The following is a 23,033-nucleotide window of genomic DNA, read 5'->3' on the forward strand; positions in this document are numbered from 1 at the left end:
CAGAAGACAAAAATCAACTATTCAAAACTGATTTTTGCTGTCATTTTCACATGTTAGGTGCTACAAATGCCCCATATTTGCTCTTTCATTTCTTTTGCTGTTCACTTTCTTATCATGCCTAATACTTTTGGTACCAGCCATAACACATGGACAAGCGTACCAGCCATAACACATGGACAAGCGTACCAGCCATAACACATGGACAAGCATGTAATAAATCACTTCCTACTGATGTAGTCCCACTACAAACTTTGAATAAACTTTTTTTGTGGTGCATATGACTGCTAGGCTTTCAGCACTTCTCCTTTACATCTACAAACAATGGAAAGTCTGAAGATAGTAACTCACTGGATAATTGAGTTGTTAACTTTACTCATTTCTGTATTTATATTCCACCAAGGACTTTAGATTACAATACCTACTTGCATCCAACTCACACAGCCTCAACTTCACAGTCAGTAAACCGTAATACACTCATTCCATTTTCACACAAATGTGGATATATTCTTAATCAATTGCAATATTTGTTAGGAGTTTAGGAGTTGAACAGAGTAATATTCTTTTCATGTAACATATCTAATGGATTTACTGAAGTCTCTTAATTTAACATAATCATGTAACAGATCTCCAGTGAATATAATAAATTCCTGTTTAAGAGTCCTCAAGAGATTCCATGGAAATCTCAGTATGTCAGTGCACACTTCTCTGTAAGATACCTTGGAGGGGATTATGTTAAAGGATATCATTCTAAAATATCGGTGTATGTGGATTTACGAAAAGGCTATCTGGAAATTAACTTCTGACTTTTCATTACGATAGTTGCTTCAGTGTTTATCAAATACCAATACCTTTGTAAAGTTTTTAATAAAGAGAGAGTACATTTTTCTAAAACATGGCAGTGAACTTTTACAGTGGAGAAGGAGGAAGACAAGTGTACAAATGTTATCCTTGCCAATTACTGCAAATGGAAACTTTTATTACATCCAGTTAGATCATGCATATTGGGGAAAAATTTGAAGTGATCACTGATGGAAAATTATTGGAGTTTAACATTTTGCAGGTGTGTAATGATTGGAGACTTTCCAAATGAAGAGACACACATTTGTGTTTCCTTACAGGTGATTAGCAAAAGTTTTGTCATCAGCCATTGATTATGTGCTTTGCTAATTATGCATTTACGTCTACAATGTTACTAAGGAAGTACACCAGCATTTCTCAGTTTCTTTTGACCTAATAAAGGTAAAAGTCTCTTATTTGCAGTTAAGTAAAGGAAATGAATAACTTTGTAATCGATCCTTTACTTCCTCTTTTCCTTCGCTCCATAAGAATCACTTTCTCCCATTAACTGACATTTCAAAAGGCAAGTGGCAACATGCAAACCCTCTTGAAACACAGATACAGTGTGTGTCTACACGGAAGTGAATGTCAATTGGTAAGTTGAAATCTATTAATCAAAGCTATATTTATATGATCAGACAGACATGTTATTGGGAAAATATTTAAGAAACATAACTTCCAGATCTATCCAGGACATATTGAACAGACAGTGGTAGAATATTTAACTTGAATAATAAAAATGACCAGCCAGGATCTAGCTATCTGCTCCTAAGTATTGGTGAAGGGAGGTGTTGAAACTGCAGTACCATTTTGTTGCTGGCTTTTCCCATATGTGGGAACGGAATCAGCACTATCTGTCGTAAGTACATTTTACTGGATAAGAAAATACATTCTGGTATCCTGCAACATCAGATGGGTAAAGCAAAGGAAATCCTCTGTAACATTAATATTACTATTATTTTGAGTGCACTGTGAGATACAGAGCAATTTTCCATCTTTTAAATTAGGAACAGAAACTATGAAAGAACCAAACCAACCCTTTTAGAAGCCAACTTTTCCACCTAAATAGAACATGTTCACTATACGTGATGGTCATTTACATCTCTGCTGTGAGCAGTCACCATGAGGGTGGGCTTTGGCTGCTAATTAAGACAAACTCTGTGAGAACTAAACAGAATTTAGGAAGTCTGCACGAAAGTTAGTAGACAAGCATGGGCTGTTAATGTAACCATGTGTGAGTGAATGTTAGTAATAAAATGTGTTTACAGTCATTCAGCAACCCCATGGTCTACAATCTGCCCATCTGAGTTCTTTTTGAAGAGATCTAGGCTGCTTGACGTTTGAATATAGATTCATATGAGGCAGCACAATATTCACACTCACTTATTTTACTCCTGTTTGACTTCAAAAAATGTTTTCAGTGAAATTGAAGTCCACAAGCTTTGACTTCACATGAACTCACACAGAAAGAAAATAAAACACACAGTTGTGTTGTTCTTCACAGATGGTTTTAAGCGTAAGAACTTGATAATGTGTAAATAAATCAAAATAAAATTGAATCTATTTTCACATGCTGCCGAGCAAAGCAAATTATGTACTGTTAGTCACCCAACATACAAGGTGTGGTTGAGACCAAGAACACATCATATTTACAGAAATGCACAATTTTTAGAAGTGAAGCGTCCTGCTATTTCTTACTTCCACAAAGAAGTTGTCATATTGTTTTGAATTGGAATCTCTAGAAGTTCGAATAATCTCTGTACTCGCCACAGAGACTTGTGCTCATCGTATAAGGTAGTACTGGTTGCACTTGAAAATGCATATACTTGCAGTAGTCAGCATTTGCAGCAATGTCAATGATATATATTGTATTGATAAAAGAAATATTAGATGAAAATAAATAAATAGGAAGGAGGTTCACTATTTGTTAATGGGAATGTAATTATTGTTATATTTGCCCTCAGTGTGCTTAGTAAAAGATAATTTAAGTCCTCACATGACTTAACATTCATGAAATTGAGGAAATGTAATGTAATAAATTAAACAATGGAAAATCCAGGATGGAATACTGACATAAATTACATATCAAAAGATGGTTTTTGGCAAATAGAGAAAAATACTCAGCTTTAAATATCAGAATTTTTATTTAAAATGTTATTCAGCCTTGAATATCTATCTATATTGTTTATCAACAATGTAGAAAAACATGATTGCTACTTACCATAAAGATAACATGCTGAGGCTGAAACCTTAGGTGTCAGTTTCCCAAATTTGTGCCTGTCTGCAACTTAGCGTGTTATCTTTATGGTAAGTAGCAATTGCCTTTTCCTGTATTGTTGATATTCCTTCCTGGATTTTCCATTGTTTGATTTTATCTTTACTGTTTCTTATGTAACTCTTCTCTATTAATGGTAACTGAAATTGCCTTAATGCTTAAAATGACAGCTATTTGTGCCAACTGTTATTTTATGGTAAAAATCAGCATGAAATAATATGATGACTGAAAAGATTGATTATGGGTACACGTTAGACAATGATCGACTTGAGGCATGTACAGTTGAGGCATGTACTGTTCTGATCATTTATTAACTGTCTTTCAGAACAGGTTTGTGCATCTAACATTTTAATTAAAGCTTGGTTCATCGACCACATTTACATTTGAACATAATTGCAATAGATCACACAAAAATGATACAAATATGATAACTACTGTTTGGTTCAGTGTCTTTAAAGTTCCTACGTTCATGCATAAGTCTTTCATAAAATGACTACCAGCAGTACATGACACATTACCTTATCAGAACCAGCACAAGATACTAAGTGAGTAAAAATTAAGCTTCCTGCTTTACACAAATTAATTTTCATTGTTGATGCTGGTGGTAACTCTTGCCTTAAAAAATAATACATGACATATACTGTATGTTAATCTCATGTTTTGACTTCTTTATTCTTAGACAAAGATAAATGTGCTCATACATTTGAAACATTAATTTATATGATAGTAATTCCATCTCATGGCATTTCTTGGAAAGGATGATTTAACCTGGTGGCTGTTAGGTCATTAGATGTCTCTCAGTTCTTACAAAATCAGCAGCATGGAAGGCATTTTTCTTGAGATGAATATTAATCATAGTACCAATAAAAAAGGAAACAAAGTGTGAATATTTCCTCTTATCAACTAAAATACACATCGTAAGGTTATGATGTAGTCAGAACAAAGGAATAAAATTGCTGTTAGATATTCAACAAATGTCACTGTAATACTAGAATAAATGAATACAGGTAAACACACATATAAATGAAAATGTCAAAGATGATGTTAACGATGTTCCCAAACTACATTGGCAAATATATGTACCCTCTTGATATCAGAAAGGTTCACTACAGCATCTAGAGGAAGATAGAATCTCATTGGCAGCTGGTGGTAAGTAGAGTGGGATGGATAGAACAGTTCAAAATTGAGCTGCCTTCCGAGTTGATGAGTGCTATAGTATTTGATATCTGAACGCGTAACTAATACAGACAATATTCTGCTGTCAGCACATTCCTCTCAGCAACATAACAAAATGGTCAGTATTATAGGTAGGGCTGTTATAGATTCTGGATTTGTTTTATATGCATGTAAATGACAATGATGGCAAATTCTCAATATCTGAGTACCTTGTTCTCCAGTTGCAATGATGATACACATTACAGTGAGTTGATTTATAGTCTGCAATACAACAGTTATGTGCAGAAATTCAACAGTTAAAGACAGGTGCAGTGGTATATAGACTAGGTAAGCAAGACATGGGTCAAGCTAGTAACAGCCATCAGTGTAAGCAAATGAAGGACCAGTAGATGTGACAGTAGTTGACAATAGTTTTTTTAAGTAACAAACTATATATGTGGCAACTTTAGGAACCTGGAGTGACTTGGAGAAATAACTGTGGCAAAATTATGAATCCAAGATGAAGCACTGGATTTTCTAATTTATATCATGTGCATTCAAGGAACTTCATGTGAAGAATTTTGAGAAGTAACTTGCACAGTGGTACAAGAGAGAAATTCTCATAAGGTTTTACCAGGAACAATGCCACAACATGTGAATTTTGGATGCAGATTTCATTTAGCATTTTTCATATGGCATTAGGAAAAATAATTCCAGTTTGACTCATCTGATTTTGGTGAGAATGACACATACAATAGGGTAGTTGTTCAGAGCTGGTCAAAGAATAGTAGATGCATTTTTGGACAGGCTGCATGGGGGGTGTCAGCTATTTAGTTAGATTAGTATGGTATGAGACATCTGATAAAGTAGTACAGATGAGAGTTTTGTTTAGTAAAACTGAGGAGACCTTAGATTAATTGCAGTGCAGAGTAATGCATTTCTGAAGCCTGAAAGAGAATTAGCTATCATAAGAGCAGACAATGATGGACAGATTCTATTAGTGAACAATTTGGTCTTTCACCTGTGGAGTGGAAGAGCACATTGCACGAGATTACAAGAAAAAGGAGTACAGATCCAAGAATGCAACATCTTGGAAAGAATTCATTAAATGACAGATTTTACAGAAGGACCACCACGATGTCCACCCCAAAGACACAATAATTACTAAGAGTTTGCCACTGATAATAGTTCTGAATGTCTGATTATTAAGGCAAACAACTGTGGAGGAAATGATCATTTCCTAACTGACACGGGCTCATATTTCTTTGATATGGTGCCATCTATTCAACGAATATATTTGGTTACATAAAAAATTGAATAATCAAGGTGTTGAATGGGAACAAAGAGTACAATTATGAGGAAGTTGTGATTGGCTTTGTGGTAGGCTATGATGCAAATGTGGGCAGAATGAAAATGACAAGGTGTGATGAGATATTGTTAAGGTATGTTAGGGTTAGATTTCCTGGTAGCTAACCATGCTCAAATCTATATAGCAAAAAGAGAAAGTTGGTATGGCATTACTAGGGCTGTGAAGGAAACTAAGTCAGTCACTCCTTGTCTACTGAATCAAGCCAAATTCCATTACTCAGCAACAGGGAATGATTTATGTGCACTAGTTTACAGCATACACTAGAACTGATGTTTTCTTGTTCAACAAGAATTTGTTGTCATCAAGGATCATGCTGCTCTAAAATGATTGTAGAACTTGAATGACTGAAACAGCTAATTACCTTGAAAGGCTTTGCATTTACATGAATATTAGTTCTAGGTAATTCATTGGCCCAGAAAATGAGATAGAAATGCAGATAGATTAAGTAGAAAAGTCTGAGAATGCTTCATAGTGGACAAAAAGAAGAAAGTGATGAATTTTGAGAACACCAACTTGCAGGATCACATTCTAAATTGAGAACTGTTCATGGAATACTCTACAAAAGCACTGAGAAAGGAAAGATCAAGGAAAAAAGTCCTGAGGAGATGTCATAACAGTTTGTTACAAGAGTACAACGGAAAAAAACTACGAATTTGTAAATAGCAAATATCTGTTGTTGTTGTTGTGGTCTTCAGTCCTGAGACTGGTTTGATGCAGCTCTCCATGCTACTCTATCCTGTGCAAGCTTCTTCATCTCCCAGTATCTACTGCAGCCTACATCCTTCTGAATCTGCTTAGTGTATTCATCTCTTGGTCTCCCTCTACGATTTTTACCCTCCACGCTGCCCTCCAGTACCAAATTTGTGATCCCTTGATGCCTCAGAACATGTCCTACCAACCGATCCCTTCTTCTAGTCAGGTTGTGCCACAAACTCCTCTTCTCCCCAATTCTATTCAATACCTCCTCATTAGTTATGTGATCTAGCCATATAATCTTTAGCATTCTTCTGTAGCACCACATTTCAAAAGCTTCTACTCTCTTCTTGTCTAAACTATTTATCATCCATGTTTCACTTCCATACGTGGCTACACTCCATACATATACTTTCAGAAACGACTTCCTGACACCTAAATCTATTCTTGATGTTAACAAATTTCTCTTCTTCAGAAACCCTTCCCTTGCCATTGCCAGTCTACATTTTATATCCTCTGTACTTCGATCATCATCAGTTATTTTGCTCCCCAAATAGCAAAACTCCTTTACTACTTTAAGTGTCTCATTTCCTAATCTAATTCCCTCAGCATCACCTGACTTAATTTGACTACATTCCATTATTCTCATTTTGCTTTTGTTGATGTTCATCTTATACCCTCCTTTCAAGACACTGTCCATTCCATTCAACTGCTCTTCCAAGTCCTTTGCTGTCTCTGACAGAATTACAATGTTTTCGGCAAACCTCAAAGTTTTTATTTCTTCTCCATGGATTTTAATACCTACTCCGAATTTTTCTTTTGTTTCCTTTACTGCTTGCTCAATATACAGATTAAATAGCACCGGGGAAAGGCTACAACCCTGTCTCACTCCCTTCCCAACCACTGCCCCTCGACTCTTATAACTGCCATCTGGTTTCTGTACAAACTGTAAATAGCCTTTCTCTCCCAGTATTTTACCCCTGCCACCTTCAGAATTTGAAAGAGAGTATTCCAGTCAACCTTGTCAAAAGCTTTCTCTAAGTCTACAAATGCTAGAAATGTAGGTTTGCCTCTCCTTAATCTATTTTCTAAGATAAGTCAGTATTGCCTCACATGTTCCAATATTTCTACGGAATCCAAACTGATCTTCCACGAGGTCGGCTCCTACCAGTTTTTTCCATTCGTCTGTAAAGAATTCATGTCAGTATTTGTTTACAAATGTCTGCTCGTGTCTGTATATGTGCGGATGGATATGTGTGTGTGTGTGTGTGTGTGTGTGTGCGCGAGTGTATACCTGTCCTTTTTTCCCCCAAGGTAAGTCTTTCCACTCCCGGGATTGGAATGACTCCTTACCCTCTCCCTTAAAACCCACATCCTTTCATCTTTCCCTCTCCTTCCCTCTTTCCTGACGAAGCAACCGTTTGTTGCGAAAGCTAGAATTTTGTGTGTATGTTTGTGTTTCTGTCGACCTGCCAGCACTTTCATTTGGTAAGTCACATCATCATTTTTAGATATATTTTTCCCACGTGGAATGTTTCCCTCTATTATATATATATATATATATATATATATATATATATATATATATATATATATATATATATATATATATAACTTTCTTGTCATAATATTGTTACAATCCATCCTGGATTTTTCCACTTTTTGATACATCCTCAATGTTTCTTCTCGCTATAACATATTTACTATTTTGTATATGTGTCAAAAAGAATTCTCATATTCCTACCCTTATATACAATTGATGACGCACTTACACCTGTATATTTTTATAACCTATGATGGGATCTAATGTGACTTGATGTATCACTTGTTTACCTAGCATTGTGACTGAGCCTCAGTATGAGATAGTTTACACATATTTTTTTAATCGATGATTGTATGAACCTCAGCTTAATGTGATATCACTTGTTTTACCCAAAAATATGTCGTACAACACCAAAGATATAAGTTTCATGTGGCTGTTGACAGTTATGTCTTGTCAAAAGAATGAAACAAAAATAGAGATACATATTACTTCACTACCTAGGTACTACAATTATCAACTGGTCAATTAACACCCATGATTTTAGAGCAATGCACTCCGTTACTGAAGGGTAATATCATCAAGGCCTCCCAACCCCCGTTCCCCTGAGGTCTTAGTTCTACAGACCTGACACCATGATTTGGCCATCCAGATACTGAGAAATTACCTCTTGCTCAGTCTAAATACCATGTAAACAGACACTTACCATTTATAGTGTAGACAAATGATAACTCTTTGCCTTTACAAATGTCTGCTTGTGTCTGTGTATGTGCGGATGGATATGTGTGTGTGTGTGTGTGTGTGTGTGTGTGTGTGTGTGTGAGAGAGAGTGTATACCTGTCCTTTTTCCCCCCTAAGGTCATTCTGCTTGTGTCTTTGTATGTGCGGATGGACATGTGTGTGTGTGCGCGAGTGTATACCTGTCCTTTTTTCCCCCCAAGGTAAGTCTTTCCGCTCCCGGGATTGGAATGACTCCTTACCCTCTCCCTTAAAACCCATATCCTTTTGTCTTTCCCTCTCCTTCCCTCTTTCCTGATGAGGCAACAGTTTGTTGCGAAAGGTTGAATTTTGTGTGTGTGTTTGTGTTTGTTTGTGTGTCTGTCGACATGCCAGCACTTTCATTTGGTAAGTCACATCATCTTTGTTTTTAGATATATGTTTCCCACGTGGAATGTTTCCCTCTATTTTATATATATATATATATATATATATATATATATATATATATATATATATATATATAATAGAGGGAAACATTCCACGTAGGAAAAATATATCTAAAAACAAAGATGATGTGACTTACCAAATGAAAGTGCTGGCAGGTCGACAGACACACAAACAAACACAAACATACACACAAAATTCAAGCTTTCGCAACAAACTGTTGCCTCATCAGGAAAGAGGGAAGGAGAGGGAAAGACGAAAGGATGTGGGTTTTAAGGGAGAGGGTAAGGAGTCATTCCAATCCCGGGAGTGGAAAGACTTACCTTAGGGGGAAAAAAGGACGGGTATACACTCGCGCACACACACACATATCCATCCACACATATACAGACACAAGCAGACATATTTAAAGACAAAGAGTTTGGACAGAGATGTCAGTCGAGGTGGAAGTGCAGAGGCAAAGATGTTGTTGTATGACAGGTATGAGTGGCGGCAACTTGAAATTAGCGGAGATTGAGGCCTGGTGGGTAATGGGAAGAGAGGATATATTGAAGAGCAAGTTCCCATCTCCGGAGTTCGGATAGGTTGGTGTTGGTGGGAAGTATCCAGATAACCCGGACGGTGTAACACTGTGCCAAGATGTGCTGGCCGTGCACCAAGGCATGTTTAGCCACAGGGTGATCCTCATTACCAACAAACACTGTCTGCCTGTGTCCATTCATGCAAATGGACAGTTTGTTGCTGGTCATTCCCACATAGAATGCATCACAGTGTAGGCAGGTCAGTTGGTAAATCACATGGGTGCTTTCACACGTGGCTCTGCCTTTGATCGTGTACACCTTCCGGGTTACAGGACTGGAGTAGGTGGTGGTGGGAGGGTGCATGGGACAGGTTTTACACCAGGGGCGGTTACAAGGATAGGAGCCAGAGGGTAGGGAAGGTGGTTTGGGGATTTCATAGGGATGAACTAACAGGTTACGAAGGTTAGATGGACGGCGGAAAGACACTCTTGGTGGAGTGGGGAGGATTTCATTAAGGATGGATCTCATTTCAGGGTAGGATTTGAGGAAGTCGTATCCCTGCTGGAGAGCCACACCGTCTGGGTTATCTGGATACTTCCCACCAACACCAACCTATCCGAACTCCGGAGATGGGAACTTGCTCTTCAATATATCCTCTCTTCCCATTACCCACCAGGCCTCAATCTCCGCTAATTTCAAGTTGCCGCCACTCATACCTGTCGTACAACAACATCTTTGCCTCCGCACTTCCGCCTCGACTGACATCTCTGTCCAAACTCTTTGTCTGTCAATATGTCTGCTTGTGTCTGTATATGTGTGGATGGATATGTGTGTGTGTGTGCGAGTGTATACCCGTCCTTTTTTCCCCCTAAGGTAAGTCTTTCCGCTCCCGGGATTGGAATGACTCCTTACCCTCTCCCTTAAAACCCACATCCTTTCGTCTTTCCCTCTCCTTCCCTCTTTCCTGATGAGGCAACAGTTTGTTGCGAAAGCTTGAATTTTGTGTGTATGTTTGTGTTTGTTTGTGTGTCTGTCGACCTGCCAGCACTTTCATTTTGTAAGTCTCATCATCTTTGTTTTTGGATATATTTTTCCTACGTGGAATGTTTCCCTCTATTATAATCATATCATTAATTTGAACCCAACAATTACGTTTGTTATTGTCGCTGTTGCATTTCGAAATCTTTCCTGTAGTCTTATTTTCTCTTTATTTTCTCTTTCTGTTTTTACCAGTACTCTCACTTTGTATTCACCTTCCCCTTTTTACCGTAATCTACTATACAATTTTATCCCGCCTATATATACTCAATAATAAGAGGGATAGACGAAAGGATGTGGGTTTTAAGGGAGAGGGTAAGGAGTCATTCCAATCCCGGGAGCGGAAAGACTTACCTTGGGGGGAAAAAAGGACAGGTATACACTCGCACGCACACACATATCCATCCACACATACACAGACACAGGGGGGGGGGGGGGGGGCAAGCACACATGACCTCCAACTCCAGCATCTCGAGTTGGTGGTCATGTGTGCATGAGGTGAGGTGTGCTCACTTTTGTCTCTCTCTCTCTCTCTCTCTCTCTCTCTCTCTCTCTCTCTACTGACGACAAAAGCTGTGGCTAAAAGCTACACTAGTGTCCAAAATTAAAGCAACAGACTGCTGCTGTTTCACTGTCCTGCATCTAATTCACAATATAATCATGCAAACTGTCAACAAATGTCATTACGATTGTGTTTTGCACAGCAGATGGCATTTCGATCAATGGACAGCCATACCAGGAATGATGTCAGGATACCTATCATGTGGAGTAGTGTTTGCAGGATAGTCTCACATCCACAGTGGCTGTATACACAGTCACAGATGGTTTAGTATGCCACGGAGAAGACACCTACTGGCTCTCAGCAGTGGAGGGCCATAGGAAGAATGGAAGCAGGAGAGTCACAAACTGATGTGGCTTGATGGCTTAATGTGAAATGTTTTGTTGTTTCTTGGATGGGACGACAGTTTATAGAGGCAGAAACTGTATCCCGGAGACAAGGACAGGACTGACCACATGGGACATCAGAAGGAATGGACCGTTATTTGGCCGTAAGGGCGCAATGCTACTGCCTCAGCACTGCATTGCAACTGGCATCTGATGTTGCAGCATCCCCTGGATGTGTTGTATCGGGGCAAATTGTGTACAGAGGGCTTCAGCAGAGTGACCTTTATTGTTGAAGACCCGCTGTCTGTTTACCTCTGGCGTGTCTTCACAGAAGGGAACATCTAGAGTGGAGCCGTCAACGTGCCACATGGACGGTCGAAGGGTGGGCCAATGTTCTTTTCACAGATGAGTCCCGATTTGGTGTGGGGAGTGATTCTTGACAGATTCGCATCTGGGGCATGGGACACGATTTCTGGACCTTCATTGTGGAAAGAGACTGATATCTAGGACGATCCATAATGGTGTGGGCAGGTATTATTAGATTAGATTAGATTAATACTAGTTCCATGGATCATGAATACGATATTTCGTAATGATGTGGAACGAGTCAAATTTTCCAATACATGACATAATTAAGTTAATTTAACAACATACTTAAGTTAATATAACAACTTTTTCATTTTTTGTGTTTTTTATTTTTTTATTTTTTATTTTTTAAATATTTTTTTGTTTTTTTCTTGTTTTTTTTTTTTTAATTTATATCTAAAAATTCCTCTATGGAGTAGAAGGAGTTGTCATTCAGAAATTCTTTTAATTTCTTCTTAAATACTTGTTGGTTATCTGTCAGACTTTTGATACTATTTGGTAAGTGACCAAAGACTTTAGTGCCAGTATAATTCACCCCTTTCTGTGCCAAAGTTAGATTTAATCTTGAATAGTGAAGATCATCCTTTCTCCTAGTATTGTAGTTATGCACACCGCTATTACTTTTGAATTGGCTTTGGTTGTTAACAACAAATTTCATAAGAGAGTATATATACTGAGAAGCTACTGTGAATATCCCTAGATCCTTAAATAAATGTCTGCAGGATGATCTTGGGTGGACTCCAGCTATTATTCTGATTACATGCTTTTGTGCAATAAATACTTTATTCCTCAGTGATGAATTGCCCCAAAATATGATGCCATATGAAAGCAACGAGTGAAAATAGGCGTAGTAAGCTAATTTACTAAGATGTTTATCACCAAAATTTGCAATGACCCTTATTGCATAAGTAGCTGAACTCAAACGTTTCAGCAGATCATCAATGTGTTTCTTCCAATTTAATCTTTCATCAATGGCCACACCTAAAAATTTGGAATATTCTACCTTAGCTATATGCTTCTGATTAAGGTCTATATTTATTAATGGCGTCATACCATTCACTGTACGGAACTGTATGTACTGTGTCTTATCAAAATTCAGTGAGAGTCCGTTTACAAGGAACCACTTAGTAATTTTCTGAAAGACAGTATTGACAATTTCATCAGTTAATTCTTGTTTGTCAGGTGTGATTACTATACTTGTATCATCAGCAAAGAGAACTAACTTTGTCTCTTCATGAATATAGAATGGCAAGTCATTAATATATATTAAGAACAACAAAGGACCCAAGACTGACCCTTGTGGAACCCCATTCTTGATAGTTCCCCAGTTTGAGGAATGTGCTGGTCTTTGCATATTATGAGAACTACTTATTTCAACTTTCTGCACTCTTCCAGTTAGGTACGAATTAAACCATTTGTGCACTGTCACCACTCGAACACCTCTTCATGAAATTGTACAGGTGAATCAGCAAAATTTAGGCAAATCATGCACCACTTCCACATTGTCATTAATATGTCCCAGTGAATAATGGTGTGCTTGCAAGTATCTACCCAAAGCACTCCCATTCTTGCCATATGCATGCTCTTTATGACTTCCACCAAAATAGCCTCCCCTTTCCCCAAAGCAGAATTTGTCACAGTGCAGACACACTATCTTCTGTACACCACATCCATATAAATACTAACTTTATCAACTGTTCTTTGGTCTAACCCATACCCACATTAACTTTTTAAAGAAAATAATCAGATTTTGAATTCCATAGACCAAAAATTTTGACACAAAGGAATTACAGACATTGGCTGTGAATGGACATTGATTGAAACCAGTGGGGAAAGCTGAAAATTTGTGCCAGACTGGGATTCGAACGTGACTCTCCTGCTTACTAGGTGCATGCTCTGACCACTAAGCTATGGGGACACAGTGGTCATCACAACTGCATGGACACCTTCCGTCAGACCGAAATTCTCAACTTACCCACACACTAATACTGTAGTGCCACTTGCCCATTATCCTCATTACTCACAGCATTTTGCTGACTCATGTAATACTTAGAGCCTGATGTGTATCTGCACTGAAGAGATCATTGACCATCTCACCTTAATGCTGCAAGTAATGAGGATAATGGGCTGGTGGAACTTCATTAGTAGTGTGTGGATAAAAATTGAGACTTGGAAGGCTTGCTGGGCTAGTCTGTGTGGTTGCAATGACCACTGTGTAGGGATGGCTTAGTGGTCAGAGCATCTACCCAGTAAGCAGGAGAGCCATGTTCAGATCCCAGTCTGGCACAAAATTTCCAACTTTCTGCATTGATTTCAGTCAATGCCTGCTTGCAGTCAATGCCTGCTTGCAGTCAGTGTCTGAAAGTCCATTGTGTCTTACACACACACACACACACACACACACACACACACACACACACACACACACAGTCCCTGGCAGCTGAAGCCAGACTTCGAGCTGCAGTGCATGATGGGAGAGGCAACTGGATGGTGGTAAGAAAGAGGCTAAGGGATAGCAGGGATACTCACCAGGTGGTGGCGCAAGAACACACATACAAAGGTTTTAAAGTTTGCAAACTCCTGGGTGACATTTCTGAACTCTGTCCCTTTTTCTTAAGTCCACCAGTTCTTTTCCTTCACCACTCTTCCGTCCCCTTCAACCCTTCTGCCACAAGAAGGACCCACTGGTTCTGAAAGTTTGCAAACTTTAATACCTGTGTACGTGCGTACTTCTGCTGCCACGTGGTTAGTAGATTTTTTTTTATCAATCAAATTACATTAAATTTTTAAGGTTTGCATCAGAAGGTGGAATGGCCTGAAGCATGTCATGAATGAACAGTAATAAATTTATTTTGTGATCTAAGTGAAAACTACATTTTAATGCCTGTAATCTACCAGTTTTGGAGCCTACATTAAATTGTCAGAGGAAGACAACAGTGTACCACTTGCAATAGGGCCGTGCCTAGTAAAGATCTATAGTGTTCAAACCAACCTTCAAATTAATGACAGCATTTCCTTTTTTTACTCTAATAATGGCATTGCAATACAGTCATGCCATCTACAATAAATGAAGATCAGTGAAGAGAATTACTAAACAAGGGACTGGGGAAGAATTCATAAAGACCGATACTGTTTTTATTCTGAAGAGAGGAAGATATTTTGAATAGTAATTTTTCCTAAGTTAATGAGGAAATGTGTTGATTTAATTAGATAGATAGATAGATAGATAGATAGATAGAGAGAGAGAGAGAGAGAGAGAGAGAGATTGATGGGATAGACAGACAGACAGATTGATAGGGGGGAAGGGGGGGAGGAAGGAGGGAGGTGGAATGGAGCCCATATTTTAAATGAACTGAAATTCATTCCACATCCCCTTTTCAGATGTCTCTTGTAAGTAAAACTTTGTGTAGTGTGTTATTATATTGCAATAGAGCAGTAACATGCTGTGACCCATAAAGTGCAATGGTGTTACATGTGTGATATATCATTAAAGTATGGTTGGAAGTGAAGAACAATTAGCTACTTGTTACAGAGACAGAACAGGCACACCTTTCACTAACACATTCCTGATAGGACATTGTTCTCAGGTGTGTGGTATTTTAGTCTTGTTAGAGGGTGCACCAGATTTTGATATTTGTGGGATACCCATCCCAGTATCTGATATTTTAAAGAAAGTATGTTTCATTTCCTGAGGGCAGTGTCAACTTGTAATGCTCCCTCAATATGTCCAGAAGATGACACAGTTGTGATAGACATAAGTTTTCACAGTGGTATTTTTACTGTATTGCATAGCTGGTGACTCATAATAATCTACCAGACTCTATAGTCTTGTTACTGTGTCTGTATTTTTCTCTTTCTCTTTGCTGTTTCAGGATAATTTTTTTTCTATATATGCATATGTAATTTTAGTACAAGTTATGTCATATGTCAAAATTGAGTTCGCTCAATTTAATCCATGAACCATAAGATATTTTGGGTTACATATGCAGGAGGGCTGCCTGTAGCATAGATATTGAGAACTTTTGAGATAAATATTCAACAAACTAGCTATCTTGTATTAAGTCTGTCAACATTTGTTTCAGCATGGACTACTGTGATGAGGCAGGTACTGATCCACCAACACCCCCAATGGGTGACACCCAGCTGCAGCAAGCTAACAAGCTTTATCAAGTTGCCGCCTTTACAACAAAGAAGTTTTATTTGGAAGGTGTTTCATTATATACAGATGAATTTCCCTCCCAAGCTAGGACATTTTCTCGATCTGTAATGTCATCGTCAACAGGTTCCACTCCAGAATCCAAGGTTTGTATCATTTCAGGATTTTATTTTGCCATTTCACTCAAATTTTGTTCCATTCAATCCATTTCAGCTGTGAGATGTAGATGAAACAGATAAATAACTGTTGCCTGAAATGAAAACCCTATAGTTATCAAAATTCAGCAGCAAAATGCATAAATGCTTTGTGAGATATTGTGACCTTTTTTTTGATGCATTAAAAAACTGATGTTAATCCTGACCACTGTATGTATTAATTGTATACTGCCTTATGTGTTCCAGCTTTACGACATTCTCAAAGGCTCAAAATGTCTATAGCACATTCTTAGTAAAATGAAACTGAATTTGTCAAATGTGGATAAATAGTATGTGCCCTACATTACTTGATGACATCTGAATGCAAAATGACTGGACCAATTCATCTAATCACTAAAAGGCTTATGTAAATTATAATATGACAGAAAAACCGCACAAAGTCACAGTTTTTTCCTTTCTTATCTTCTTGACTGCATCACAAGGCATTTCAAGAACCTATTGCCTTCTGTGTCCCTCAGACAATACTAAAGTTATAACAGTATTTTTTCAGGATTTGCCTGCTCCTGATACTTCCACTGTAGTTTTGATGTTCCTTTTCTTTCTTTTCCTCCTATCCACATTAAAGTATAATTTAATAATTTGTTCTCATTTAATGCCAGAGTGTATTTGTAGAAAAAGAAAAACTTTCCTTAGCACTACCGGTTTGTGATGAGCATCAAACTTCTTCCATTTTTGTGTTTAGAAAAATTACAGGTGAACTTGACATATTTTAGCAAAATTTTCAATACTTTTAGGCATTTGTTAAAAGCTGTGTGGCTTCAGACATGTATATAATTGCTACAGAAATCTTTTTCAGTGTATCGTGATCGCAAAATGAACAGCAATACTGTTAGTGTATCATTCAGCTCACGCAGAGTGGTGACTGGCTTGGATCACCCAAATAACCACGTGTACTGTTCCACAGGCAGAAGAGAGGGTCATTTCTTTGAAAGATTCCCTTCCCTCTTTCTCCCTGGCTTGTCAAGCTCCAGAAAGTGGTTAGTAGCAGTGTTGCCAGGTTTTGGGCAATTCCCTGGAATTCGGGTATTTTGAGAGCTTAGGGGCTTTAATAAGCTACATATTACATGGCTAGATGCCACTTCATAATTCTAAACTTGTGGGTATTTCAAGGGTATTTTTGTCAGAGTTGGAGGGTAAAAAAGGTATTTCAGATTGGGAACATGGGTTAGCAGTGTCTTTTGTTCTGCTGTTATTTACCCTGCAATCTTTCTACTGATAGCAATGCTCTCTTCATGTATTTTGGTGTTAAAGAAAAAGATCTGTCGCTTAATTTTTCCACTGGTAAGTGCATTTTTTTTCTGTTATATTTTTAATAAACACCATAAAAGTTCATTAAGTTGCTAATCTTTTTGTAATGCTTCGTCTGAAACACATTTTTTTAAGCCTAATGTATGACCTCATGGTAGACCACTACTCTGGTAATATTAATTAATGAATTAATTAATTACTTAATTGACTAGATAAAATCTATGCACCAAATGGTGGAAGAACACACACTTAAAAGACGGTTGTAATTGCCAAGCTTTTGGAGCCAGTGGCTCCTTCTTCAGGCAGAAGCATTGAACAGGAAGGAAAAGGACTGGAGAGGTCTAGGAAAAGGGGTAGGTTTCAGGAAAGCCACCCAGAACTGCGGCTCGGGGGAGACTTACTGTACGGGATGAGAAGGAAAGACTGATTGTGATTGTTTGGGACTGCATTGGATGAGATTTGAAAACCTGAAACCTTAAAGGTGGAAGACAGGGTAACCCGCTGACAGAGATTACTGCTTAAATGTCATGCATGAGTTAATAAGAGTGAAAAGCTAAGTGCATTTTATGTAACAGAGGTGGGATTCTACCCCTAGACACCAGTTGCTCAGAACCCTGTAGGTGGGAACTAGCACTACAACATGTCCTTTGTTCCTCGCTAGTCACTTGGCCTTAATTTACATTAATTTCTTCCGTCCTAGCATTTCTTCACTGTAACTACTCTTTGTTTCACTCCTTTTTAGTTTTATAATCTTTCATTGTCTTTCCCATCTATTTTTCATCCCCCCCCCCCTCCCCTCCCACCTCTGATACGTACAATGCGCTTAAGCAGTAATCTCTGTCAGCATGTTACCCTGTCTTCCAACTTCATGCTCTCTGGTTTTCAAATCTCGTCTGATGTAGTCCCCAACAATCAGTCTTCCCTTCTCATCCCATGCAGTAAGTCTCCCCCGAGCCGCAGTTCTGGGTGGCTTTCCTGAAACCTACCCCTTTTCCTAGACCTCTCCAGTCCTTTTCCTTCACCTCTCTTCCTTCCCATTCAATGCTGCTGCCTGAAGAAGGAGACACTGGTTCTGAAAGCTTGCCAATTACAACCGTCTTTTATGTGTGTGTTCTGTCACCACTTAGTGAGTAGATTTTTTGTCTATACAATTAATTTTGTCAATAATTGATTGTTTTTGTAATTAATTAATTAATTAATTTTGTTCTGTTGGCTGACATTTTAAAAATTTGTGGTTTTTTTATTAATTTATTTTATTTTTTGTTCCTAGTCCTTGAATATTTTTATGTATATAAATTGCAGTGACGTATATTCCTGATAATCACTTGTGGAAGAATAGAGAAATTATGTCTATCTTTGGTTAAAAAAAAAAAAACAAAAAAAAAAAACAAAGAGAGTGTATTCATATGGAATGGCCCAAAGTTGACTTTATATTATCTGATAATGTTTCTAAATAGATTTTTGTGGTGACTTTTGTCCATTAGGTTCATATTAGCCCTTTAGCATCATATTTTTCATACCTTCATCCATGGTTTGGCTTTGTGTGTTCTGTAGCTTATTGCTCTGGTATGGGACTTTAATTTGCTTATTGAATGTTTTATTCTGAACCACAAACTACTTATGTTGCAAAGTAATTTTCTTTGTTGACAGTCTTCTTCAGATTATGTGCTATCACACTGTACATACATCTGCACTATGATTTGCACCTCTGTCTTTCTCTTCTATATCTCTTAGCATCCTTCTGTGTTATAAAGCATCTTATTTAAAAACTTCTTCCTTCTTCTTCAGTGATGCCAGACCTTGTATCATCAGTTAAACTCATCATGTTTATTATATACTAGCTGACAAAACCTGCATTTCCTGGGTATTCATTTTGCAAATTTTCAATTAGGAACAAAAATGAAAAATGAACAGTGTTTGTTGTGTAAATTGTAAAAACTCCATTTCCACATATTTCTGAAAACACCTTTGAAACTATGAAACAGTCGTACAAAAAAAATGCATAATGTACAAATGTATGGGTACAACTGCTTCACCTGTCTACAAGGTCTATTTTGTAACCGTGTCCATGGCGACGCCTCTTCATAACTCTATAGGCAGCTATTTTTTTCGCCTACAGCCATTTGCAGTTCGCAGTCGAGAGCTGCCAAAAGTGCTGCCAGGCGTCAGGAATTTCCTTAGATTGACTCGACTTTCCTTAAGTTGACTTGACTATAGAAGTTTCTTAACAGTAAAGAATAAATATTTTAAAACTTCATTCATGATCCGGCATTTTTTCATGCGTCTCAGTGTGTATTATGTCATATCTTCTGAACTGTGTGTGATACCATGATGTAATTTTGTAGACACGTTTGGTGACGTATATGAATACTGTATGTGAAATTTATTGCAAATATAATTAGTAGCACATAAGTAATATATTTAACTGTACTGCATGGTGCGGCATTTTTTCACACATCTCATTGTTTATGAAGTCATATCTTGTGAAATGTGATAGGTAGATAGTTCTTATCGACACAGCAATTGTTGCTTCACAGTAAGGCATGTGCGTACCAAGTTTGGTTGAAAAATTGGTTCAGTGGTTTAGGAGGAGATGAGTAACATACACATGTTCTCACATACATACATGCGCGCGCGCGCGCGCGCGCGCGCGCGCGCGCGCGCACACACACACACACATTTTTAATAATATGTTTGAATATTGCCCTTTACATTCTAGAAATGCCTCCCCCCCCTCTGATGGTGTTGCATACGTTGATTGCCCCACAACTAACAATACGTGAGAGACTGATGTAGTGGTAGTACATATGACAAACTTTCTACACTATTAGTACCTAAATAAACTTTTAAAATTTGTGGTGCTTCAACACATATTATACCACTTCCAAAAAAAGTTGTACAATGTGTTAAATGCATTGATGCCATGTGGTACACTGAGACCTTCAACATCAATTATAAATCATGGTTGTAGGCTTTCAGCTGAATTTAGAAGTGTTCAGTGTGCAAATACTGTTCATTGAGGAGTATTTACAGTTTGCACATTGTGTGTCTGTACCAGAGTTCAGTGTCTGACAATAATATCAGGAGTGACAGCAAACAAGAAATGATGCTACTCGCAAAGACTGCAGCACTTGAGGGACTGCCTTGTTGCTGACAGTGATAACACTGTTGGCCAAATAATAAGCACCAGGCATCCTTGATCGTGTAAGGCTGGCAAATGCTAATTATCATCAGCTCATTTTCTGCTTGCCTCTGCCCCTGGGTATTGAGAGCACTCATTAGACCTATTAGTTGATTACTCCTGTTATTTTTGGGCTTCATATGTACTTTTATGGGGCTACTTGTGTACTGGCTGTTTGCTTACCTCAGCTTGGTGCATTAACGAGTAGTAGAGGAAGTGGGGAACTAGGGAAGGAATGGCTTTCTGGGAGGTGTTGCTGTGCTGTGAAGTTATTCCACACACAATGGCAATAAAATAACTGTTCCACGCACAAGGAATGCAGACTTCTTTACCTACTTGTAGGAAGGGTTTGTAATTGTAATAACACTGTGAGTAGCAAATTGTAGGCTACACTTTACCTTCTGCAGTTACTCAACAGAAAAAAGTTATATTTATTAGAGAAAAAAAATAGAAAAAGTTAATTGATGCCTTTTATGTAGCTGAAATTGACGTACCAGAATCATGTCGATTATGTTTAAGTTAACTCCTAGCTATTTGCAAAGGGTGTCTTAAAAATGAAGTAGAACAATGAATAATGGACTGAAACATGTGCATGCATTCCCACCCATATGTGTGTGTGTGTGTGTGTGTGTGTGTGTGTGTGTGTGTGTGTGTGTGTGTGTGTGTGTGCGTGCGCACGCGTGCTCTCTCACACACACACACACACACACACACACACACACACACACACACACACACAAATTTTACATAAAACATAGAAAGGACACATTAGACTTCTGCAGCTTGTCACTCCAAGAAGTAATTTAACAAAGGCCTAAACAGAATTTGAAAGGATGGAGTATATGGCAAGGAAAGCAATCATGAGGTGAGCCAACATCATGTGGAAAAGCTGCTCACATATTGATATGGCTCTTCACATACTGTATTTGGCAGCATATAAGCCACACTTTTTTTCCTTTGAAAACAGGCCCAAAAACTGGATGAGTCATACACACCGGTAGTAAGTCAAGGTATCTGTAAGCTTCATTTCTTCAAAATTTGTTTGGGATTGAAACTATTCATTGTTAGCTTCCTTGTGAATTTTGAGCATTCCAGTTGTGTTGAGTTCAGTTGCTCCCCCGCGAACCATGGACCTAGCCATTGGTGGGGTGGCAAGCATGCCTGAGTGACACTAGCTGTGCTATATGTGCAACCATGACAGAGGGATATCTGTTGAGGAGCTAGACAAACATATGATTCCTGAAGAGAAGAAGCAACATTTTCAATAGTTGCAGGGACAACAGCATAGATGATTGACTGATCTGGCCTTGTAACATCAACCAAAACAACCTTGCTTTCCTGACACTGCGAACAGCTAAAAGCAAGGGGAAACTACAGCCATAATTTTTGCAGAGACCATGACGCTTTACTGTATGGTTAAATGATGATAGTGTCCTCTTGGGTAAAATATTCTGAAGATAAAAATAGTCCCCCTTTGGGATCTCTGGGCAGGGGCTACTCAGGAGGATGTCATCGTCAGGAGAAACAAAACTGACATTCTATGGATTGGAGCTTGGAATGTTAGATCCCTTAGCCACAGAGGTAGGTTAGAAAATTTAAAAAGGGAAATGGATAGGTTGAAGTTAGATATAGTAGGGATCAATGAAATCTGGTGGCAGGATGAACAGGACTTCTAGTCAGGTGAATACAGGGTTATAAATACAAAGTCAAGTAGAGGTAATTCAGGAGTGGGTTTAATAATGAATAAGAAAATAGCAACGCGGTTAAGCTACTATGAACAGCATAGTGAATGCATTATCATACCTAAGACAGACACAAAGCCAACACCCACCACAGTAGTACGAGTTTATGTGCCAACTACCTCCGCAGACAATGAAGAGTTTGAAGAAATGTATCATGAGATAAAAGAAATTATGTGGATAGTTAAGGGAGATGAAAATTTAATCACGATAATGTTAGAAGCTGAAGAAATGAATTAAAATTTGTGCCACTTCTGTGACTTGAACCCTGGTCTCCTTGCTTACTAGGTCAGTGTGCCAGCCATTAGACTGCCACGGCAGTATAGCTAACACAGCTGCAAAACCAGAGAGCCCTGGCAGTTGTGACAATTTAAGAAGGGGAAAATCAGCTGAAGATGTGAACTGAAGTTTGTCGTAGGAAGGGCATTGGACTAGAGCAGTCCGTGCAACTGTTTTAGTTACACTGCTGTGGTGGTGTAATGGCTAGCACATTGACCTAGTAAGCAAGGAGACCAGGGTTCAAGTCACAGAAGTGGCACAAATTTTAATTCATTTCTTCAGCTTCTAACTTTACCAAGGATAAATCTGAGACACATATGTCTCCGGGAAAATTTAATTATATCAGAAAATTTAATTGCGATGAGGGACTGG

General features: G+C 38.2%; 1 protein-coding gene across 1 annotated transcript in view; it reads left to right on the plus strand.

Annotated features, from left to right (window-relative positions):
* The window catches only part of LOC126259239 (autophagy-related protein 2 homolog A), a 471,250-nt gene that overhangs the window by 59,281 nt on the left and 388,936 nt on the right, over nt 1–23,033 (plus strand). The window contains exon 5 of the mRNA XM_049955863.1: nt 15,926–16,145. Within this exon, the coding sequence (XP_049811820.1) occupies nt 15,926–16,145 (220 nt within the window). The remainder of the gene's footprint in view (nt 1–15,925; nt 16,146–23,033) is intronic.

This window comes from Schistocerca nitens, chromosome 5 (genome assembly GCF_023898315.1).
Source record: "Schistocerca nitens isolate TAMUIC-IGC-003100 chromosome 5, iqSchNite1.1, whole genome shotgun sequence".
NCBI lineage: Eukaryota > Metazoa > Arthropoda > Insecta > Orthoptera > Acrididae > Schistocerca > Schistocerca nitens.